This window comes from Martes martes, assembly GCF_963455335.1.
Source record: "Martes martes genome assembly, chromosome: 1".
NCBI classification, from domain to species: Eukaryota; Metazoa; Chordata; class Mammalia; order Carnivora; family Mustelidae; genus Martes; species Martes martes.
The window spans coordinates 129,962,324-129,987,262 of NC_137888.1; the positions used below are offsets into that span (position 1 = coordinate 129,962,324).

Below are 24,939 nucleotides of genomic sequence, written 5' to 3' on the forward strand. Positions count from 1 at the left end.
ATTAACTTTCCTAAATAAAACTGTGAATTCTCTTAAAGAACCCCGTTCTGGGGACACCAGAACGATAGAAGTTTAGGGAACGTTAGAAGACCAGGATGGGAAATAAATTGACGGAACAATTTATTTCCTTCCTCCAGGTGCTCAGAATGAGGCCACGCCCTTCCTCGTTTCCTAGCAACCAACTCCCGTGCCACTTGCTCTCTCCCTCAACGCTTTCTCTGTCGTCACTTCCGCCCTATAACAGGAAGTGAGGTCAGAGCCGGCAGCTTTCCCGGGAGTTCGGCGTTTACGGTGTCTGCCTCAGCCGAAGAGGTGGTATTTCCCTGGAACTGGCAGCCTCCCGCTGTATCCGGGTCCCACCTGCCCGCCTGGTGGTGAGGCTCTCGAGGAGTGTAGAGGTCTTTGAGGTTCCAGAGATCCGCGCGAGAGGACGGTGAGGCCCGGGAACGCATGGCTCTCGGGGCAGAGTAGAGGACCGGCGGGGGTTGCAACTCTCTGAGTATCTGTGGCATCCCTTCAGCTTAGCTTCGTTTATCTACTGCGGCACCGGGAGTTTTTCACTTCTCCGCGGAGCAGCTTGGTTTTTGGAAATTGGCACTTTTCGGCCTCGATCCCCCAAGGTCCCACCTGCTGCCTTTGAAGGAAGACCCCTCATACGGAAGGCTCGTCCAAGGCTCGCCGGGCTGCTGACTCCCAGTCCCTCGCAGACCCAGAAGTGTTCCGTCATGACCTCAGAGTGAGCTAGTGACCGACTTGTGACACTTTTCAGAGTCCTAGGGTAAAATGTTTATATGTGCGCATGGTCGTGTGTGTATGAGTGTCCTTTTTATCCTGCACATTATGAGCTAGGAGAACCCTGGGCTGTGTTTGACAAGTGTGTTATTTTAGTTTACTTTTCTTTAACGTCTCTGCCAGGGTTTCTTCCTTGTTCTTGTACATCAAACATCTTTATGCCGTCTGTTAGCTGGTGGGAACTAGCACACTGGAATTAGGCTGGAAGGGCCCAGGAGTTACTGATTTTTAAATTTTTTTTTTTAATTTTGGCTTGTTCTTTGAGGAGTTTAGTGACCTATTTGTTCTTTGAGGAGTACAGTGACCTAGGCGATTTTTAGTCCGTTTTAAGTTTTTATTTTTAATTATTATTACTTTAAAAATTTTTTTAAAGTTTTTAATGTGTTTGTGTCTTACATCCAAGACCACAGGTTCTTCATGGACAAAGACTGTGTAATACAATACTGTTGTGACCCTCATAGTCCCAAGCACAATGCTGAACGCATAGTAAAGGCTCATTAATTTTTAAATTTAAATGGAAGAAAATACATATTCTAACATTTTCAACTTAATATTGAAGGGGTCTATTTAAATTTAGTTCAGCTCCTGGAAAGGACAACATAAAATAACAAGATCTTTTTAAAGAAATGTGTTTAAAACTTAGAGGCTGCCTAGAAGACTAGAAACAGTGCTTTCAGTGAAAGGGAAATATGGTGCATCTGTCTTTTAGGAAGAGAGCACATAAATAATGGTGTTTCATTGCTTGTATCTTTTCTTCTTTTTTTCTCTTTTTTAAAATAGGTATAGTATCCTGACTTATTGACCCAGAGGGGCTTGCTGACATTATGGGAAATCAGCTTGCTGGCATTGCTCCTTCCCAGATCCTTTCTGTGGAGAGTTATTTCTCAGACATCCATGACTTTGAATATGATAAGAGTCTGGGAAGTACTCGGTTTTTTAAAGTTGCTCGAGCGAAGCACCGAGAAGGCCTCGTGGTTGTGAAGGTCTTTGCAATTCAGGATCCCACATTGCCTTTAACCAGCTATAAACAAGAGCTGGAGGAACTGAAAATCAGGCTTCATTCTGCACAGAACTGTCTACCTTTTCAGAAAGCAGTAGAAAAAGCATCTGAGAAAGCAGCCATGCTCTTTAGGCAGTATGTGCGAGACAACCTTTATGATCGCATCAGTACCCGTCCATTCTTAAATAACATTGAGAAGCGTTGGATTGCTTTCCAGATTCTGACAGCTGTGGACCAAGCACACAAATCTGGAGTCCGTCATGGGGACATCAAGACTGAGAATGTAATGGTCACCAGTTGGAATTGGGTCCTTCTAACTGATTTTGCTAGTTTTAAGCCCACTTATCTTCCAGAGGACAACCCAGCAGATTTCAACTATTTCTTTGACACTTCACGGAGGAGAACTTGCTATATTGCTCCTGAACGTTTTGTTGATGGTGGATTGTTTGCCACTGAGTTAGAATACATGAGGGATCCTTCAACTCCACTTGTAGACTTAAATAGTAATCAGAGAACAAGAGGAGAGTTAAAGAGGGCAATGGATATCTTTTCAGCAGGTATTTGAATTGGTCGAATTTGCCAAGGGGGGATGCGCATATATTTTAACTTGAAACATTGAACTGTAGCTTTTAGAAAATCCCATATGTTGAAATATTATTTTCTTGGTATTTCATACATTATTCATTATTCAGATAGATATAGCAGTCTTTCTTTGGACATGTTTAAGTGCCTAGGAAATACAGAGTGGTTCATTGATTCAAATATTTCAGAAATATTTGAATTCTGTATGTGTTAGGCACTTTTTAAAAAAATATAGACTCTCTTTTGTTGTTGTTTTTTTTTTTTTAGACTCTTTTTTTTTTTTTTTAAAAGTAAACCCAGTGTGGTGCTCAGACTCATGACTCACAATCAAAAGTTGCATGCTCTACCCACTGAGCCAGCCAGGTACCTCAAGGCACTTTCTTTAGCACTAGAGATGGATGGATAATTATGTCCCTCTCTTCAAGGTGTTTACATTTAATGGGGAGATGAATATGATATTGAAAAAGGACATTTCTTTTTTTTTTAATTAATTAATTAATTAATTAATTTGACAGAGATCACAAGTAGGCAGAAAGGCAGGCAGAGAGAGAGGGGGAAAGCAGGCTCCCTGCTCAGCAGAGAGCCCGATGCGGGGCTCGATCCCAGGGCCCTGGGATCATGACCTGAGCAGAAGGCAGAGGCTTTAACCCACTGAGCCACCCAGGCGCTCCGAAAAAGGACATTTCAATGCAGTGTGATTTGCTGTGGTGGTGATAAGCATAGGGTGCTGTTATAGGAGCATAAAAATATTAGTGTCCATGGTGTGGGTAGAGAGTCAGTAGCAGGAAAGGCCTCTTTATTGGAAGATGGTATAAATTTTTTAAAGATTTATTTTAGAGAGTGTGCTCACTTGAGTGAGTTAGGGGAGGGACAGAGGGAGAAAATCTTCAAGCAGACTCCCCACTGGGCAGGGTGCTTGACATTGGGCTCAATCTCAAGACCCATGAGATAGATCATGACTTGAACTGAAACCAAGAGTCAGATGCTTAACCGACTGAGCCAACCAGGCACCCAGATGATTTTAAGAGAACTGAAAGAAGATTGGGAGCTAACTATGGCAAAGATAGCTTGTTTCAGGCACAGAGTGTTGCTTATAGAAAGACTTGAACATCCGAGCACGAGGACATTTTAAGTAGTTTATTATATCTGGAACATAGAGTGTAGAGTGTGAGGTAAGCAGACCCCATACCAGAAAGGCATGCCCATGCTACCGTACAGGGGCATTATCAGATATATATTTTAGATAAATGATGTAGCATGGAGAGTGGATAGCAAGAGAGCTACCTTATAGATGGGAAAACCAGCTAGAAGTAAACTGCCATAGTCCAGAAAGGATAGGACCCTGACAAGCTTAAAGTTGTGACAGAATTGGAGAGGGAGTGGAAAAAAGAATACTTCAGAGATAATTAATAGGTAGAATTGTTAGGACTTGGTGATTGATTGGTAGATGAAGTCAAGAACACTCCTTTCACCCCAGCATGGGAAATTGGGTGGATTGGCAGTGATGGTCACTGACATAAGAGAAATGGGGAAGAACAGGTAAAGGGGGTGAGAAGATGATGAAGTCTTTGTTAGGTATGTTGAGTTGAAGGTGTCTGGGGGATATCCAGGAGAAGATGTACAATAGGCAATTGGTTATAAAGGTTTGTTGCAGAGAGAATTGGGATGGAGGTGGAGATTTTGTAGTTACCAGGAAATAGATAGTAATTGTAGCTAAGGGAATGAATTTGTAACTAGGAAGAGTTTGTAGAAAAGTGATTCTTAAGCTTTTTTGGGATCCCCTTAAAGATTTTGATGCAATCATTGTCCTCCTTCTCTAGAAGAAAATACCATGCATTAATATACATTATTTCACATACCCAGACCACTTCAAGCCAGGCTACAGATTCTAGATTCTCTATGAACTTTTTGGGAAGAGAATGGGCTGAAAATGGTATCCTGAAGAATAACCATGTGAGCTCTGCATCAGTGCCGTTTTTCATGAATTTTGCAAAGATTGGGTTTATCCCCCTGTAGGATTACTGCAAAGAAAACGTAAATTGAACTGTATTTTAGATTACTTAGGAAAAGTAACGTAATTAATGAAGAAGTGTATTTCATTGAGGGTAATGAACAAGAATTGTTACTACAAACCTGTCCATTCAGCTCACTAATCTGTGTCCCAAGATAATACTGAGGGGTATTTTTTGATAAGCTAGGGTTAACCTCCAGGCTGTGTAAATGACAAGATTAGAAGTGTAATTCATCAGAGTCCTGACTTTTTTTGACCAGTGAATTTATCTAAATTTTTGGCAAACCATTTTTATTTTTAAAATTATGATTTTATAAATAGGATTCCTTTAGCTTAGAAATTTGATCACTTTTTAATATCGGGATCATTTATAGGCTTTTTTTTTTTAACTGAGGTACAATAGGCACATATTACATCCCTGTGACTTATTTATTTAATAACTGGAAGTTTGTTGGAGTTTTAAAATTTCAAGGGTCGATGCAAAGTTTATATTTATGCTTTCTGTGTGCATTATAGTTTCATAAACTTACTCAGCATTTGTTTTTCCAGAACCAGAGTCTACACCGTATAGGCCCTTTCGTATTTTTGAAAGAGGTGGGTGGGATCTGTCTACCTCTCCTAAGATTTGATGTAGGCTCTTTGGGTTTTGAGTGTTACTTTTCTCCATCTTGATGGATATCCTTGGTTCCTGGCTGCTAGTTTTGGAGAAGGTATATATTCTCTGTCTCTGGTCATATAAGAGGGCAGGACCCTTTTCCTGGAGATCTTTCATTCATTTGCTTGACAAATATTTGAGTATTATCTGTTATGTATGAGACACTGTGTTGTTACATGTTGGGGGTACAGCTCTGAAAAAGACTGACGAAGTTTTTGCCCTTAAGGAGCTTATGTTCTAGTGGAGTAGAAAGAGAATAAACAAGTAAAGAAGTTAATTTTCGTGAATGATAAGTGCTGTGATGGAGTTACGACTTTTAAGTGTTAATACAAAGGTTGGTAGGAGACTACTTTAGATAAAATGGTCAGAGAAGACCTCTATGAGAAGGTGATATTTGAGCTGATACCTGAATTATAAGGACTTAGTGTTGATGAAGACACTTTGAACAATCTGTTCCATAGGGAAATACCACCTAATAACACCTTTTCCAGAACAATATTCTAAAAGTTGCAAGGAAAAAGTCCTATATTCACCTCTATTAGTTAGGGCTGCCATGACAAAATATCCCAGACTTGGTAACTTAAAGAAAAATTTATTTTCCCTCCATTCTAGAGGCTGAAGTCCAGGATCAAGGTGCCAGCAGGAGTCATTTCTCCTGAAGCCACTCTTTTTGGATTGCAGATGGCTGCCTTCTCACTGTATCCTAACGTGGTCTCTTCCTTGGTGCCCCTTCTTAAAAGGTCACCAGTCATAATGGACGTATGACCTCATTTAACTTACGTTACCTTTTTAAAGGCCTATCACCTATATTTAGTCAGGTTACAGGTACTGGGTGTTAGGGCTTAAATATATGAATTTGAGGGAGAGAAGAGAGATAATTCAGTCCATAACAAACCCCATTTAGTTGTAAATAGTTAAATGTCGCCATGTTTTTTTCTGACTTTTTACTTGGAAATTATTTCATATTTAAAAATTTTAAAAACTTGCAGAAGAGAATCCCCAGATTCACTTGGTTGGCATTTTGCTCCACTTGTTGTATCACCTGTACATTCTTTTTGCACCCCAGCCCACCCTCATGATTTTTTTATGATTAAATTACATTTATTATGGCCCTTTGCTTCTGAATACTTCAGTATATATTTCCTAAGGTCCTAGTCTCTTACATAACTCTTACGTAATTACATGTTGCAGTTATCAACTGCAGCAAATTTAACATTGATAAAATAATTTACAGTTTTAATTCTAATTTTGTTTTTGACCCATTAATGTCCCTTGTAACATTTTAACTGCTCCAGGACAGGACCCAGTCTAGGGTTTGGTATAGCATTTAGTTGTCCTCTCCCCTTAGCTTCCTTTGATGTGGAACATCTTCATAGCCTTTTTTTGTCATCATGACATTGACATTTTTTGAAGAATACTTCTCTCCTTAAATTTTTAAAAATAATTTTTGTACTTTTTATTTTAAGTGATAGAAGTTGCAAAAATAGTGAAGAATGCTTCTCCCAGTTTCCCTGCTAGTGATATCTTATATGACCAGTATGACCTCAAAATCTGGAATTGACAGGGGAGCCTTATTGTTAACTAGATACAGACTTTATTCAGTTTTCACTGGCTTTTACCTGCATTTTGTGTGTGTGTGTGTGTGTGCAGGTGCACACATGTGCTCAAGCACCTCACTCCACCCCTTTGTTTTTTCATAGAATGTACCTCATTCAGGGTTTGTCCGATTTCTCCTTTTGATTAGATTCAGGTTATTCATTCTCAGTGTACTGTATATGTGATGATGCATTTTCATAGTATCACATCTAGAGACATACAGTGTTTGTTGGTGATGTTAATTTTGATCACCTGGTCAAGGTCTTGCCTGATTTCTCCCCTCTCTAGTTACCTTCTGTTTTTTTAATCTCTTGCAACTAATAAGGAGCCTGTGGGAAGAAACTTTTAAGACCATGCAAATACACTGTCAGTCATCACAACTTCCTTCCTGATTTGACATTCGTTGCTGATTCTCGCCTGATGGTTGCAAATGATGATTTTCCAACTCTAGTACTTCCTCCACATTCACCAGTAGGCCCTCAGCATTCTGGCATACTCAAGTGTGCTCTCTTTCCCCTCATTTTTTTCTTTTAATTTATTATTGGTATGGACTTATTAATTTTTGCACCCAGTTTGCCAGTATTTTTTGGAGGATTTTTGTGCCTATATTCATCAGGAATATTGGTCTGTAGTTTTCCTTTCTTGTGATATCTTTGTCTGGTTTGGTATCAGGGTAATTTTGAATGAGTTGGGAAGTGTTCCCTCTTCTATTTCTTTGGGACAATTTGTGAAGGATTATTAAGTATTTTAACATTTGATAGACTGAAGCCTCTGTTAAGTGTTAGGCTTTTTTTTTTTTTTTAAAGATTTATTTATTTATTTATTTGTCAGAGAGAGAGAGAGAGAGAGAGAGCGAGAGCACAGGCAGACAGAGTGGCAGAGGGAGAAGCAGGCTCCCCGCGGAGCAAGGAGCCAGATGTGGGACTCGATCCCAGGACGCTGGGATCATGACCTGAGCCGAAGGCAGCCGCTTAACCAACTGAGCCACCCAGGCGTCCCAAGTGTTAGGCTTTTTTTTGTGTGTGGAATGTTTATTATTAATTCTGTTTCTTTACTTAAGAGGTCTATTCAGATTTTCTGTTCTTTTTAAGTCAGCTTTGGTAATCTGTTTCTTTCCAGGAATCTGTCCATTTCATTTAGGTTATCTAATTTGTAGGCATACAGTTGTTCAAAATACAGTTCTTTTTCATTTCTGTAAGGCTGGTGGTGTGTCTCATTTTTCATACCTTAATTTAGTAGTTTGAGACATCTGTTGTCTTAGTAGGAGCCTGTCAATTTTGTTGAGCTTTTCAAAGCACCAACCTTTGAGTTTGTCGATGTTCTCTATTGTGTTTTACTCTCCGTTTCACAAATTTCCATGCCAGTCTTTATTATTCCTTTCCTTCTGTTTGCTTTGGTTTTAGTTTACTTTTCTTGTTTCTTAAGGTTAAGGTTAGGTTATTGTCCTGCACTTTAAAATACAGGTGTTTATAGTTACACATTTCCTCTCAACACTGTCCTAGTTGTATCCCATACGTTTTATATGTTGTGTTTTCATTTTCATTAATCACAAAATAATTTTCAAATTCCGTTTGATACATTGGTTATTTAGGAGTGTGTTGTTTAATTTCTACGTATTTGTGAATTTTTCAAGCTTTCTCTGTTATTGATTTCTTATTCCATTTTGGTTTGAAGGACTTGATTTTTATGATTTCAGTCCTTTTAAACTTACTGAGGCTTGTTCTATGGCTTAGCATGTGATCTAACCTGGGGATTGTTCCATATGTACCTGAGAAGAATTTGTATTTTGCTGTTGTTGGGTGGAGTGTTCTTTTGATGTCTGTGTTAGATCCAGTTGGTTTGTAATGTTGGTCTGGTTTTCTGTTTTCTTCTTGCTTATGATATTTCTAATAGCTATTTTAAGTCTTTTATTCTAAAACTTGATGCAGATTGGTAGAGATTAATTTAAGAACTTTATTATGTGTTAGGAACTATTTTAGTTCTTGGAAATTATTTAGTGAGCAAAATAGGTGAAAATCCTTCCTCATGGAGTTTGCATTCTAGTGGGTATACTAGATGGTAAAGAAAAAAAATACATGATATATTTAATTTGGCAGTTGGTGCTGTGGGGAAAAAATAGCAGGGAAAGGGAAAAGGGAATATGCAGAAGAATAGGCAAGAAGAATGGGGTAGTTGTGGTGGTGGGGCTTGCAATTTTAAACTGGATAGTTTACATAACTGCTAATATCCTAAATTACATTTGATGAAGGATCTTAAAGAGGTGGAGGTATAGGTGGACATTTGAGGGAGTAGCATTCTAGGTAGAGAGACCAGCAGATGCAGAGGCTATGAGCTAAGATTATTTAAGGATCTCTGTAAGACCTGTGAAACGCAGGTGTGCCTGGGTTGGTTAGACGGTTGAGTGTTTGATTCTTGATTTCAGCTCAGGTTATGATCTCAGAGTCATGATATCAAGCCCCACAGGGGGCTCCACATTGAGTTTGGAGCCTGCTTAAGATTCTTTCTCTCCCTCTGCCACCCTACATCCCACATGCACGTACACTCTCTCTCTTTCTGTCTTAGAAAAAATACTTGTGAAATGCAGGTCATACAATGATGCAGTGAAACTGCTTTGTCCTTTTCGGAGTGTAGATAGATTTTTTCTATTCCTTGTTTGAAGATTATGTGAGTGCCTAATGATTTGGTTATCTTTCTTTTTTCTAGTCTTACACCTATACTTCGTAGCACTCTTCACACATTTGTTTACTGGTTTATTTTGTCTGTCTTCCTAGAACGAAAGCTTGATGAGGGCAAGGATTTTATCTATTATATGCACTGCTAGTGCCTAGTGTATAGTAGACACCTAATAACTTTTACTTTGATAGTGAATAAATGAGTTGTCAGATATGACTTTTCAGTTCCTTATGGACTTAATTTCTAAAGTAAGTCCATACTTAAAAAAAATTACCTTTCTTGTAACTTGTATTCTATTTCTAACTAGATGCATGTATATATTATATGCAAACATATTCATTTTAAATTAGAGAACTAGGAAGTTATTTTTTTTAAGATGGAGAGATAGTGGGCTTCTTTTGACTTTACACTTTCAGAAACTGATGATGAAGCAATAGACATTTTCCTTGTTTTGCGTGATCGTAGTTGTATGTTGCATTAAAATTTTTAATTCAGTTTACTTTGGGCTTTTCATTTTGAGTTTTGTGAATTCTCTCAATTCTTCATCTGTATTAAAGGTATCTTACATTGCATTTTTAATGGAATTATATCTGTTATTTTGCAGGTTGTGTTATAGCTGAGCTTTTTACAGAAGGTGTACCACTGTTTGATCTCTCTCAACTTCTGGCTTATAGAAATGGACAGTTTTTCCCGGAACAAGTGCTAAATAAAATTGAAGATTGCAGTATCAGAGAATTGGTAACTATGCTACAAGTATTCTCCATTAGGTTTTAATAGAATTGTGTTTTCACTTTTGCATTAGACAGCTCTCTGGAATTTTATGAATTTGGAACAAAGAAATAAAGCCCCATAGACAATTATGAACAGCATATTTTCATTTACTTTGTTAGGGAGAAGTGTATAATACTTTACCTCTTGTCAGGCACAGAGCTCATTTGACTAAATTTTATATGTATATAAAACATGCATAATGTTATACATACACACACCTCTTCAGTTCTGCTTTGAACAGATTTGGGAGGAAGTAAAGTGGTGCTTGGAGATTAGAGATATTGTCTAGAATAGAGCTTGCTAGTAAGAAATCAAGAAGACATATCTAAAATGAAAGAGGAAACATCAGCTTGAATATAATACAGTAGTATAGGGCCATTTCATATAGAAACAGCTCATTTGGTATGTCTCTCTTGAGGCTGTTCTGGGAGGAAGGCTATAGGATCACTAATTAGTATAGCTAGCAGAAGAGAAATGAGGAATTTTGTGGGAGGTCACATAAGCCAAAAATCCACCTTACTGTTTGAGGGGATCTTTATTTAAATTCCATAAATACAGTAACTGATGGCTTTTAAGATGATGACTCTCAGTCATGGAAAGTTGTAGTATATTAAAATATTCTATAATAAAGTAGGGAAGTATAGAATTCATTTTAATTTCTCTTATAAATGGCAAATATTAAAAAATAAGATGTTTTAGAGGAAGCCAGTTTAGCTCATGTTCGGTGAACTGTGCACTAGTTGGTGTACCTGGCTGTTCTGTCTTTGGGTATGGCACTCATTTGTCATGTTACATTGGCTAAGTGACTTCTTGAATTTGGGCCTGTATTTTCTTAACTATGGAAGGAGTGAATCTGATGAATCTTTAAGGCTTAATCTGAATGTAAAAGGAATTCTGTTTAAGTCACTTCTGATATTTATAGCGCATTTGAATCCTTGCAAGTTCAATGCTAGGTGCCTATTTGGAATATAAACAAAAAACTCAAATAACTAGATATATTTTTATGATATTTTAAGTATTTAAATAATGACTGATTGACTCTGAAGATCTAGGAAAAATTAAACTATGCTCTGTATATTGAAAGAAAATTATTTCCCTAAGATGTCAGAAAACATATAATAAGTTCAAGTTAGGTACATTTCCTTTCTAGGGTTTGTAGGATTTAACATCTCTTATACTACTTGAGAAGTTTAAGCCACTGATCCCCTTTTTGACTAGATCCTAGAACTACACTTAAACCATATATTCCCTTGGACTTGTGGTATTAAGACTCTAAATCAGAACTCTGATATGTAAATAGATTTTAGTGGTACTGTGATTCTTTTCAGAATTGTGTGTAATTTTATATGTAAAAATTTTATGTATGCAATTTTTTTCTGGAGAAAATCCTGTTGTTTTCTTTAGATTCTCAGTGGTATTACCGTACTCAAAAATGTTTAAGAATCTTTGAGCGGTGGGCAGTAATGTATTACTCCCCTGTCTTAATAAATGGGGAATACTGAACAGGGTATATCTCTTTATGTGTCTGGGCCATTTGTAATACATTACTATATAATTTCCTGTTGCTTTGTAGGATGGTAATAGAGTCCCATATTGCTTGTAGTCAGGTTCTGAAAGTAGCTTGAAAGGTGAAGATTGAGAAGAGTCAGAGTTACCTCAAAAATTCTTTATGTCATGTCTAAGTTGCCCTTGTAGCATTCATCTGATTTAACCTGCTGTTCTCAAATCTATTTTTTACTCCTTTTCTCCCCTTGGTGTAGGTAACTCAGATGATTCACCGTGAGCCAGATAAACGTTTAGGGGCAGAAGATTACCTAAAGCAGCAGCGTGGCAATGCCTTTCCTGAAATATTTTACACATTCCTTCAGCCCTACATGGCCCAGTTTGCCAAGGAAACATTTCTTTCTGCAGATGAGCGCATTCTGGTTATACGGAAGGATTTGGGCAACATTATTCACAATCTCTGTGGACATGATCTGCCAGAAAAAGCAGAAGGAGAGCCTAAGGAAAATGGGCTGGTTATCTTGGTGTCTGTTATAACATCCTGTCTGCAGACCCTTAAATACTGTGATTCCAAACTTGCTGCTTTGGAACTTATTCTCCATTTGGCCCCAAGATTAAGTGTAGAAATTCTTTTGGATCGTATTACTCCATATCTTTTGCATTTCAGCAATGACTCTGTTCCTAGAGTGAGGGCTGAAGCCTTGAGGACGTTGACCAAAGTTCTTGCTCTTGTCAAAGAGGTTCCTCGCAATGATGTCAATATCTATCCGGAATATATTCTGCCAGGCATAGCCCACTTAGCCCAAGATGACGCTACTATTGTTAGACTAGCCTATGCTGGTAAGAACTTATTGTCCAAGTAATAGCTGCTCATATTTTTGAAGTTAGTGACGATAATATCTCTTGTTTCTCTGATTTCTTTGGGAATTCCGAGAGTGATTTATAGTTCTTAAACTATTTGTGTACATGTTGATAATTTTCGTAGCTGATCTGTTCCTGGGACTCAACTTTTGGTTGTACTCATTTTTGAAGTGATCAGAATTATCAAGTGAAAAATATGTAATATAGAATCCTATGATTTTGCTGAGTATACTACATTTAATTTGGAGTGAGACTAATGTTTACAAGTATGTTCTGATTGAGTGTGTTTAGGTCTTTGTAAAGTTTCTCTGAACAGATATGCTAATTTGAATATCAGCTTTAGTATGCAAGTCTTTTGCTGTTCAAAAAGATGAATTTTGCTGGATAATTTGGTTTTGAAAGAACCTAGTCTATTACCAGATTTTAAGGTCCATTTAGTTACTGTAGTGCTTAAGGTGTGTGGCTTCTTTGTGATGAGGTTATAACACATCCACCTGTTTTACTTGTAATTCTTACTCATAAAATTAAGCGATACAGATTCATGTTTTTTAGCTGCCCAAATTAATTCTGCATACTTCTTTCTGCATGGAAAATGTCACTGAAGCATTAACATAATTCATTATTTATTTCTAATATAATATGTAAAGCAGAGATTGTTTTGGTTTCTGTAAATAGTACATAAAGTGTGGTGGTGATGTTGCCACTTTTTTGAAAGGTACTTGCTAGGTTTATTAAATTTACTATTGTCTATCATTATTTTAATGGAACATACAAAAAATGGTTGTTGGACTCTGGCCTTATCTCTAGGTACATTCACTGAGTGGTGGTGGTTGCATTTTTTTTTCCTTCCCTATACATATATTTTTATTTGTATTTATCCATTGCCTATTATTTATGGCTTCTGGTTTCCATAACTGTATGGGTACACATGTCAGGCCTAGAAAATTCAGGATTTCTTTAAGACGTGTACATTTGAGTTTACAGTTTGTAATGAAGTATATTTATAAGTCACTTGGCAAACATAATTAAACCAGAAAAACTTAAATAAAAGTTTATAGGTTTTAAAAACAAACTGTATCTTTCTTTAGAGTTTTGTGACCTACTGTTGGTCTTAGTTTGTTCTCAGTTGTGTTAAATGGATAAGGTTCTGATGTGTAGGTGCAATGTTAACAGAGTGACAACCAATTACTAATAGTGATAGCATAAAAATAATAGCTACTGTTTATTGAAAAAAAACTCCATCAGGGCATCTGCTCAGGGTTGCAGGGATTAGTTGCAAGAGATATATAAATTTTAAGATAGATTCCAGATTCTAAGATACATGGATTCTGAGATTCTAAGATCTATATATTTTTTGCAACTAATCCTTGCAACAGCCTTGAGCAATAGATGCTATATTACCTTCATTTTACAAGTGAGGAAATTGGAAATGGGAGGGGCTAGACAATATGACCTAAATATATCTGGTCTCATTCTTTCTCAGTACTGAGAGTTGCTGGTTTTTATCTGAAGCAACTCTGCTTTTCTTTGCTCTTCTGGGTCTTTATGGTGAGAGTCTGTGGTAACCAGGGTCTGTGCTGGTACCTTGCAGTGTCCCTTCATTATGGCTTAGTGCAGGATAAACCTGCCTGTTTTTCAGTTGAGCCAGACGTCTATTTGAACTTTTATGGTTAAGTATAATTAAACCACACATGTCAGTAACTATAAAAGTTTAAAATCAATTTTTAAATGTCTTTTACAGTGTTCTTTTAAAACTCAGAGGTGGTATAGATTTGTATCTTGTGTAAACTTTCAAGTGTATTGTGGTTTATGAACTTAAATGGGGGAAATAGGCATAGATCGACTCAGATTTTAGAAGTGCCCAGGAAAGTAAGAGACTTTTCCTCATAAAGATACATCCATTAACGTGGGGGGGGGCAGCATTCATCTAGAATTTGACTTGTTATCAGAGGATGGCCCAAACTCTCCCATCTTTAGGGCAGGCATTACAGCAGGCATTACAGGGTATTCACGTCTTGGGTACTTAGAGGTAAAGTTTTGTTCTTCAGAACAGTTTTGAACCTGTTGAGGGTTGGGGCAGGGAATAGTGGGGCTGTTAGACAAAGGTAATCACTGCATTTCATAGACTGAGCAATCTCAACTCTTGTGACATGCACCTCAATTGTAGTGGTATTAAAAATTTAAGGAAAAAGTGAGTCTTGGAATTAATAAAATGAGGCAGTTAATTAAGCTTTATGTTCAGTGCTATTTACTGCTAAGGAAAAGAGTGCAGTCTTTGGCTGGTATGGACATATGTTAAGAAGCACAGAAATGGGGGTGCCAGTGGATTAAGAAGCGAGAAATGGGAAGGAAAGAAGGATAGAGACACAGGCCTCAATAAAAAAACGGAAGGGAGAAGAAAGTGTAAGCAGATCTGATAGCAAATGTGACAGCACAAATTAGAAGTAGATATTTTCACAGTGCTAAGGAATATCAGACAGTCTTAGGAGAAAATGCAACTGTAGAAATGCAGCAATCTCACACATTAGTTCATAAGAACTTCAGAGTATCACAAGGAAGACAATCTAATAATAGTTGATTCAGTTTGGTAATAGCTCTTTGAGGTAGATGTGACTTATGTATATGTGAAATATACTCCTGTGTTAAGCAGCCAGCTAGTAAGTGTTGGGGGCTGAGATTGGAGCTGAGATTTAAGCCGGGGTCTGTGTGATTCTGAAGCCCAGTTTAGCCTGTTATTTTAATCTGAATGTTTCTCTTTTAGTCTAATGTATGTCTCTCACCTGTTAAGATACTGTTCCTAGGTCTCTGTAGAAGGGTTAAGCTTTTCCCTTAGTAGATTTGAATGCTTGTTTTATGCTATTTTTGTATTTTTTCATAGTTTTATTGAGATATAATTGACCTACATCACTGTATAAGTTTAAGGTATAAAGTGTAATAGTTTGGCTTCACATATTCCGAAATGATTACCACAAGTTTGGTTGGCTTCCATCCTCTCATATAGGTACAATAAAAAGATGCAAAAACAAAAAAAGAAGTTTTTTCTTTGTGATGAGAACTCTTAGAATTTGCTTTCTTAACTTTCATATATATCATATAGCAGAGTTAACTGTAGTGTTTATGCTGTACATTTTTGTATTTTTAAAAGAAGTTTATGTCTTATTATTAAAACTGTTAGTTATAGGGGTGCCTTGGGAGGCTCAGTTCGTTAAGCGTCTGCCTTTGGCTCAGGTCATGATCCCGGAGTCCTGGGATCAAGTCCCCCGTTGGGCTTTGTGCCCAATGGGGAGTCTGCTTCTCCCTATACCCATTACCCTGCTCATGCTCTTTCTCTCTCACTTGCTCTGTCTCTTTTCTCAAATAAATAAATAAAATCTTTAAAAAAACTGTTAGTTGTAGATTATGAGATTAGTTACCAAAAATCTGATTAGGTTAAGAGCTAAATTGAAAGTCCTACTTTTCCTCCTTAGTTTTATGATTATTATTTATATGTATAAAGACCTGAAGGAAAAATTATTATAAGGATTTAAGATTATAATAAATTTTCCCTTTTTTATAGAAAACATAGCTCTGCTGGCTGAAACAGCTTTGAGATTCCTGGAATTAGTGCAGTTAAAAAATCTCAATATGGAAAATGACCCAAATAGTGAAGAAATAGATGAAGTTACGCATCCCAATGGAAATTACGACACAGGTAGTATGATTTTCTCTTCCAGGTTTCTTATTATTTGGAATGAATTAGTAATGTGGACTTGAAAGAAACTATCGTAATTTTTGTGTAAGATAAAAGAATACCATATATATATAGGTGGGAAAGGTCACTGATGTTTCATTGTACTCTCTGCTCTGTACACTGTTATCTGACCAGAAAATTATCAGCTTGTTGTCACAGATTCTAAGCTCAATTTTTTTTCAGCCACAACTGATTTGTGTAAACAGTAGAGCTAGCTGAATTTATAATTCTTATAAGATGGAAGAAAAAAAATTGACAACGTCATAACCAAAGAATCTAAGCGTTTTTTCCTTATGTGAATATACTTTGAGTATCCTTAGTCATGAACTGTTTATGTCATACTGTCTATGATTTATGGATCAAACCCCACAAACACCTTTTGCTTTAAATGTATAGGTGTACAGATGTATAAATGTATAGATGGTAAGCTCTTTGAGGTCAAAGTTCCTGTCTTAAGTTTCTTTACATACAAACAACTCTTAGCAGGCTTTTAATGAATGCTTATTGAGTTAAAGATTTAGAAGTAATATGCTTAGATTTCTTTGAGCATGAGATTTTTATGCTATACACAAATGGTAATGGCTCTGTTACTTGTAAGAATGATATCAATTTTAGACAGCATATATTCTCTGCAGTTGAAGTCAGTAGAATAATTTTGAACTTAAAGAAGAATGTATCAGAAAGGAAATCGTCGGAATTTTCATGGAATTACTTAGAAAATAATACTGTCCTACATTCTGTAACCATGTAATTGGACATTTATAGATAACGAAGTTGAAGTTACGTGTTAAACCTTTTCGGAAGTTAACCTAAAGTTTGTCTTAATGTGAACATAGTATTTTGCTTATCAGACTACCTTTTCTCTTGACAGTGGCTGCACCAGGAGCGACCTCTGCCCTCATTCATTTAGCTAACAGATAATTGTTAAACATAAGCTCTGCACTAGATCCTTCTGTTGAGCTTACATTTTAGAAGGGAAAGGAAGAAGGGAGGGTGGGTAGGGGATAAAGTCAGAGAAGAAGGTGGTGGCCAGATTATGTAAACCCTTGACAGGATTTGCAATATATTTTCTGCTTTCTAAAAATTTAGTAAACTGACCTTAGAAATGCTTCCTTAAGGCATTAAATTATACCATCAGTTTATATCCTTAACCAGCCTAGTATACTGAAGTTCTTGATCAAGTTGATTTTATTGGTGGCAGTATGATCTTTTTGGTGCTTTCCCATAGTTTTTTTCCTTGAGCTTCAAAAATAGGTCTGTTTAGTTAATGAGATGGTAACCATGCTTGTGGCATTGCTTATCAGGATGTTGTTCTTCAGTTTATATTTTGGTTTCCCATCTGTCCTTCAGAGCTTGAACAGTGGAAATATTTAGTGATTATAGACTTTTTTTTTTTTTTTTTTTTTTGGTGGCTTCTCTATTGTTCTGTTTCTGCAAGGAGTAAGAAAGAAGAGTAGGTCTATAACTTGGGAAAAAACTGGTCCTATCTTTACCTTTTTTTTCCTTTTTTTTTCAGAGCTGCAAGCCTTACATGAAATGGTCCAACAGAAAGTTGTCACTTTGCTAAGTGACCCTGAAAATATTGTGAAACAAACCTTAATGGAAAATGGAATAACACGCCTGTGTGTATTCTTTGGACGTCAGAAAGCCAATGATGTTTTATTGTCCCACATGATCACTTTCCTAAATGATAAAAATGATTGGCATCTACGTGGAGCTTTTTTTGATAGTATAGTTGGTATGTTTTTGTATTTGTTTTAAAATATATCTTTAAGATATTGAATTATTCTCTCAAACAGTATTTCCATGAGGTCTGAAAATAGGTGACAAGACTACCAATTTCATTAATAATGAAATAAGCTCTTAGTGTTTCTGTCTTTTATGCTGCTTTTGGATGATAAAAGTAACTTTTATCAAGGGATTGGTTAATTAAATTGTGATACACATTCATATGAAGAAATAATCATGTGGTCATTAAAAACAATGTTTTAAAAGAATATTGAATGACCTGAGAAAGTACTATGAAATTCTATTAAAGTGACCAAAGTATTGGTTCTATAAGGTAATGTAACAAATCATATATTTATAAAGAAGCTGGAATATTCTTAGATTTGTATAGTGATTATCTCTGGGGCTGGGATTTTAGGTGATTATTTTCTTTATGTTTTTTATATTTGTCAAATTTTTTATAGTAAGCATTCATCAGAAAGTAACTTTTACAATCAGAAAATAACAGTTAAGCTACAAGTATGATTGAAAATCAATTTAGTTAGGAAGAAGATTAAAGCTTGCAGACTATGCTTTGTGTAAACTGAAAAGTAGTTTTTTTTCCACTTTTTTCAAAATGTTACAGTTTTTATTTTGTTCATTTGTGTGGTTTTTCAGATTTCACATATAGGTGAAATCATATTGTATTTGTCTTTTTCTGACTTATTTCACTTAGCATAACACACTCTAGATCCATCTGTGTTGTTGCAAATGGCAAGACTTCATTCTTTTTTTTTTTTTTAAGACTTCATTCTTTTTTGAGGCTGAGTAATATTCCATTGTATAGATATACACATCTTTATCCATTTATCTATTGATAGATAATTGGGTTGCTTCTGTGTATTGGTTATTACAAATAATGCTGCAGTAAACATAGGGGTAAATGTATTTTTTCAAATTAGAATTTTTATTTCTTTTAGGTAAATATCCAGTGGAATTACTGGATCATATAGTATTTCTCTTTTTAATTTTTTAAGGAACCTCTATACCGTTCTCTGAGGTGGCTGCACCAATTTACATTTCCACCAGCAGTGCTTAAGGATTCCTTTTCCTTCACATCCTTACCAACACTTGGTGTTTCTTGTCTTTTTGATTCTAGCCATTCTGACATGTATAAGTAGATATCTCATTGTGGTTTTGATTTGAATTTCCCTGATGATTAGTGATGTTGAGCATCATTTCATGTATCTGTTGGCCATCTGCATGTCTTCTTTGGTAAATGTCTATTTAGGTCCTCTGCTCAATTTTTTTTTTTTTATTAAATTTTTTATTTATTTTTAGTGTAACAGTATTGATTGTTTTATTTTTAATCAGGTTATTTATTTGGGTGTTGGATTGTATAAATTCTTTATACATGGTAGATATTAACTCCAATATAAGCTACGTCATTTGCAAATACCTTATTCCATTCAGTAAGTTACTTCTTAGTTTTGTTGATGGTTTCCTTCACTGTGCAAAAGCTTTTGATTCTGGTGTAGTCCCAGTTGTTTATTTTTGCTTTTCTATCTTTTGCTTAAGGTGACATATCTAGAACATGTTTCTATGGCCCATGTCTAAGAAATTACTCCCCATGTTTTCTTCTAGAAATTTTATGGTTACATGTTTTACATTTAGGTCTTTAATGCATTTTGAGTTTATTTGGGTGTATGGTTTAAGAAAATGGTTCAGTTTGATTCTTTTGCATGTAGCTGTCCAGATTTCCCAGCACCATTTATTGAAGATACTGACTTTTCCCATTGTATATTCTTGCCTCCTTTGTCATAGATTAATTGACCATTTAGGTGTAAATTTATTTCTGGGCCCTTTATCCTGTTTTATTGATCTGTGTGTTTTTGTGCCCATACTGTACTGTTTGATTATTACAACTTTGCAGTATATCTTGAAATCTGGGTTTGTGGTAACTCCAGCTTTGTTCTTCTTTCTCAAGATTGCTTTAGCTATCTGGGGTCTTTTGTAAATGTATACAAATTTTAGTATATTTCTTCTGGTTCTATGTAAAATGTTGGCATTTTGATAGGGATTGCATTGAATTTGTAGATCGTTTTGGGTAGTATGGACATCTTGATATTTTCCCAATCATGAGCTTACAGTATCTTTCCATTTGTTTGTGTCATCTTCAATTTCTTTCATCAATATTTTATAGTTTTCAAAATCCATTGTTTCACCTTCATGGTTAAATTTGTTCCTACAGGGGCGCCTGGGTGGCTCAGTGGGTTAAGCCGCTGCCTTCAGCTCAGGTCATGATCTCAGGGTCCTGGGATCGAGTCCCATATCGGGCTCTCTGCTCAGCAGGAAGCCTGCTTCCCTCCCTCTCTCTCTTTGCCTGCCTCTCTGCTTACTTGTGATCTCTCTCTGTCAAATAAATAAATAAATAAATAAATCTTTAAAAAAAAAAAAAAAATTTGTTCCTACATATTTTTTTAATTAAAAATTTTTAAATTTTCTTTAAAACATGTTCTTTTTAAAAATTATTAACATATAATGTATTCCTTGTTTCAGGGTACAGATCTGTGATTCATCAGTCTTACACAATACACAGCACTGACAGTACATATCCTCCCCAGAGTCCCTCACCCAGCCACCTCATCCCTTCCACCCCCCTCCACTCCAGCAACCCTTAGTTTGTTCCTAAGATTAAGAGAATCTTAATGGTTTGTCTCTCTGGTTTCTTCTTGTTTCATTTTTTCCTCTCTTCTATTATGATCCTCTGCCTTGCTTCTCAAATTCCACATATTAGTGAGATCATATGATAATTGTCTTTCTCTGATTGACTTACTTTGTTTAACATAATACCCTCTAGTTCCATCCATGTTGTTCCAGATGGTAAGGTTTCCTTTTTTGATGGCTGCATAATATTCCATTGTGTATATATATACCACATCTTCTTTATCCATTCATCTGTCCATGGGCATCTGAGCTCTTTCCATAGTTTGGCTATTGTGGACACTGCTGCTATGAACAGTGCCCCTTTTGATTACTATATTTTTATCTTTGGGGTAAATAGCCAGTAGTGCAATAGCTGGGTCATAGGGTGGCTCTATTTTCAACTTTTTGAGGAAATGCCATACCATTTTCCAGAGTGGCTGCACCAGCTTGCATTCCCACCAAGAGTGCAGGAGGTTTCCCCTTTCTCCACAGCCTCACCAACACCTGTTGTTCCCTGACTTGTTAATTTTAGCCATTCTGACTGGTCTGAGGTAGTATCTCATCGTGGTTTTGATTTGTATTTCCCTGATGCCAAGTGGTGTTGAACACTTTTTCATGCATCTCTTGCCCATTTGGATGTATTCTTTGCAGAAATGTCTGTTCGTGTCTTCTGCCCATTTCTTAATTGGATTATTTGTTCCTTGGATGTTGAGTTTAATAAGTTCTTTATAGATTTTGGATACTAGCCCTTTATCTGTCATTTGCAAATATCTTCTCCCATTCTGTTAGTTGCCTTTTGGTTTTGTTGACTGTTTCCTTTGCTGTGCACAAGCTTTTGATCTTGATGAAGTTGCAATAGTTATTTTTGCTCTTGCTTCCCTTGGCTTTGGTGATGTGTCCAGGAAGAAGTTGCTGTGGCTAAGGCAGAAGAGGTTGCTGCCTGTGTTCTCAAGGATTTTGATGGATTCCTATCTCACATTGAGGTCTTCCATCCATTTTGAGTTTATTTTTGTGCATGGTTTAAGGAAATGATCCAGTTTCATTCTTTTGCATATGACTGTCCAGTTTTCCCAACACCATTTGTTGAAGAGACTGTGTTTTTTCCATTGGATATTCTTTCCTGCTTTGTCGAATATTAGTTGACCATAGAGTTGAGAGCCCATTGCTGAGTTTCCAAAGAAACAATGTTCCTTCAATCTGTGTGCCTGTTTTTGTGCCAGTGCCATACTGTCTTGATGATTACAGCTTTGTAATAGAACTTGAAGTCTGACATTGTGATGCTACAGCTTTGGTTTTCTTTTTCAACATTCCTCTGGCTATTTTGGGTCTTTCCTGGTTCCATACAAATTTTAGGATTATTTGTTCGATTTCTGTGAAAAAAGTTGATGGTATTTTAATAAGGATTGCATTGAATGTATAGATTGCTCTAGGTAGCATAGACATTTTCGCAATATTGATTCTTCCAGTCCATGAGCATGGGAAGTTTTTCCATTTCTTTTTGTCTTCCTCAATTTCTTTCATGAGTATTCTATAGTTTTCTGAGTATAGATTCTTTGCCTCTTTGATTTGATTTATTCCTATATCTTATGATTTGGGGTACAATTGTAAATGGATCAACTCCTTAATTTCTCTTTCTTCTATCTTGTTGGTATATAGAAATGCAACTGATTTCTGTGCATTGATTTTATATCTTGCCAGTTTACTGAATTCCTGTATGAGTTTCTAGCAGTTTTGGGGTGGAGGCTTTCTGGATTTTCCACGTAAAGTATCATATCATCTGCAGAGAGTGAGAGTTTGACTTCTTCTTTGCCGATTTGGATGCCTTTTATTTCTTTTTGTTGTCTGATTGCTGAGGCTGGGACTTCTAGTACTATGTTGAACAGCAGTGGTGATAGTGGACATCCCTGTCATGTTCCTGACCTTAGGGGAAAAGCTCTCAGTTTTTCCCCATTGAGAATGATATTCACTGTAGGGTTTTGTTTTGTTTTGTTTTTTTGATGGCTTTTATGATATTGAGGTATGTACCCTCTGTCCCCACATTGTGAAGAGTTTTAAGCAAGAAAGTATGCTGTACTTTGTCAAATGCTTTTTCTGCATATCTTGAGAGGATCATATGATTCGTAACCTTTCTTTTATTAATATAGCATATATTGATCGAATCTACCCAGTGCAGTTTTTAACAATAAATACTAGAATAAAAATCCTTGAAAATGTCAAAAATGTGAAAGCTGAAAAATAAAACACTCTGTTATGACTGTGTAAAATCTGCCCATAAAAGTAGACATTTTTAATTAAAATTACTATTTTTTGGCTTTGCAATAGTGATTTCATATACTGAGACAGCAAAGCAGGCTAAGTTTATGACCTTAATTTAATGAAGAGTTAAGTGAAACATGGAATTAGTGTTGCCTGTGGATACTCAGTAAGATGGCAGCCTGGCAGGATCTGGGACTCTGAGTGTCCTTCTTTCAAACCTGTGGTTAGATCAATGACCCATGAACTTTTCATGTTTGGTTTCCATCAGAGAAAGGTCAGATAGTAAGGGAATAAGAGATTTAAGATGAATGGTCAGCTAAAAGGAGAAGGGCACACAGGAGCTCTTGGTCTCATGAATTGGTCTATGTTGGAGAGTCTAGAAATGTAAATCCTTGTAAAGCTTTCAAATGATAGCTCCAAACATTACTTTTATTTCTCTCCTTTTGGATCAAGGGCAATGATAGTTTTAATTTTTAAAAAGGTTTCCATCTTCCCTGAAACTAATAATACACTACATGTTAATTAACTTGAATTTAAATTTCAAAAAATGTGATGTATCACGTTGATTTGCAGATTTGAACCACCCTTGCAGCCCAGGAATAAATCCCAGTTGGTCATAGTGAATAATCCTTTTAATGCACTGTTGGATCCTATTGGCTAGTATTTTGGTGAGAATTTTTGCATCCATGTTCACCAGAAATACTGGTCTGTTATTCTCCTTTTTGATGGGGTCTTTGTCTGGTTTTGGGATCAAGGTAATGCTGACCTCATAAAATGAGCTTGGGAGTTTTCCTTCCATTTCTGTTTTTTGGAACAGTTTCAGGAAAATAGGTATTAATTCTTCTTTAAATGTTTGGTAGGATTCCCCTGGGAAGCCATCTAGCCCTGCGCTTGTGTTTGTTGGGAAATTTTTTTTTTTTTTAAGATTTTATTTATTTATTTGACAAACAGAGATCACAAGTAGACAGAGAGGCAGGCAGAGAGAAGGGCGGAAGCAGGCTCCCTGCTGAGCAGAGAGCCCGATGTGGGGCTCGATCCCAGGACCCTGGGATCATGACCTGAGCCGAAGGCAGAGGCTTTAACCCACTGAGCCACCCAGGCGCCCCTGTTGGGAGATTTTTGATTACTGCTTCAATTTCCTTACTGGTTATGGGTCTGTTCAGGTTTTCTATTTCTTCCTGGTTCAGTTTTAGTAGTTTATACATCTCTAGAAATGCAACTGTTTCTTCGAGATTGTCTAATTTGTCATATAGTTGCTCATAATAAGTTCTTATAATTGTATTTCTTCAGTGTTGATTGTGATCTCTCCTCTTTCATTCATGATTTTATTTATTTGAGTTCTTTCTCTTTTCTTCTTGGTAAGTCTGGCCAGGGGTTTATCAATCTTATTAATTCTTTCAAAGAACCAGCTCCTAGTTTTGTTGATCTGTTCTACTGTGCTTTTGGTTTCATTTATTTCATTGATTTCTGCTCTGATCTTTATTATTTCTCTTCTCCTGCTAGGTGTAGGCTTTCTTTGCTGTTCTTTCTCCAGTTCCTTTAGGTGTAAGGTTAGGTTGTGTATTTGGGACCTTTCTTGTTTTTTGAGAAAGGTTAGTATTGCTATATGCTTTCCTCTTAGGACTGCCTTTGCTGCATCCCAAAGATTTTGAACAGTTTTCATTTTCATTTGTTTTCCATGAATTTTTTAAATTCTTCTTAATTTCCTGATGACCCATTCATTCTTTGGTAGGATGCTCTTTAGAATGTATTTGAGTTCTTTCCTCTTGTGGTTGAGTTCTAGTTTGAAAGCATTGTGGTATGAAAATATGCAGGGAATGATCCCAGTCTTTTGGTACTGGTTGAGACCTGATTTGTGACCCAGAATGTGATCTGTGTTGGAGAATGTTGTATGTGCACTAGAGAAGAATGTGTATTCTGTAGCTTTGGGATGAAATGTTCTGCATATATCTGTAAAGTCCATCTGCATATATCATGTAAAGCCCATATTTCCTTGTTGATTTTTAGCTTAGATGATCTGTCCATTTTCAGTGAGGGGGTTGTTAAAGTCCCCTACTGTTATTTTACTATTGTTGGTGTGTTTCTTTGAGTTTGTT

The 24,939-nt window shown here is 36.5% G+C and overlaps 1 protein-coding gene across 1 annotated transcript in view; it reads left to right on the plus strand.

The window, feature by feature from the left end:
• Nucleotides 1-700: 700 nt before the first annotated feature.
• Nucleotides 701-24,939, plus strand: part of PIK3R4 (phosphoinositide-3-kinase regulatory subunit 4) — an 82,492-nt gene continuing 58,253 nt past the window's right edge. The window contains exons 1-6 of the mRNA XM_080824306.1: nt 701-736; nt 1,573-2,349; nt 9,914-10,047; nt 11,841-12,423; nt 16,001-16,135; nt 17,691-17,912. Of these exons, the coding sequence (XP_080680432.1) occupies nt 1,617-2,349; nt 9,914-10,047; nt 11,841-12,423; nt 16,001-16,135; nt 17,691-17,912 (1,807 nt within the window). The 5' untranslated portion in view covers nt 701-736; nt 1,573-1,616. The remainder of the gene's footprint in view (nt 737-1,572; nt 2,350-9,913; nt 10,048-11,840; nt 12,424-16,000; nt 16,136-17,690; nt 17,913-24,939) is intronic.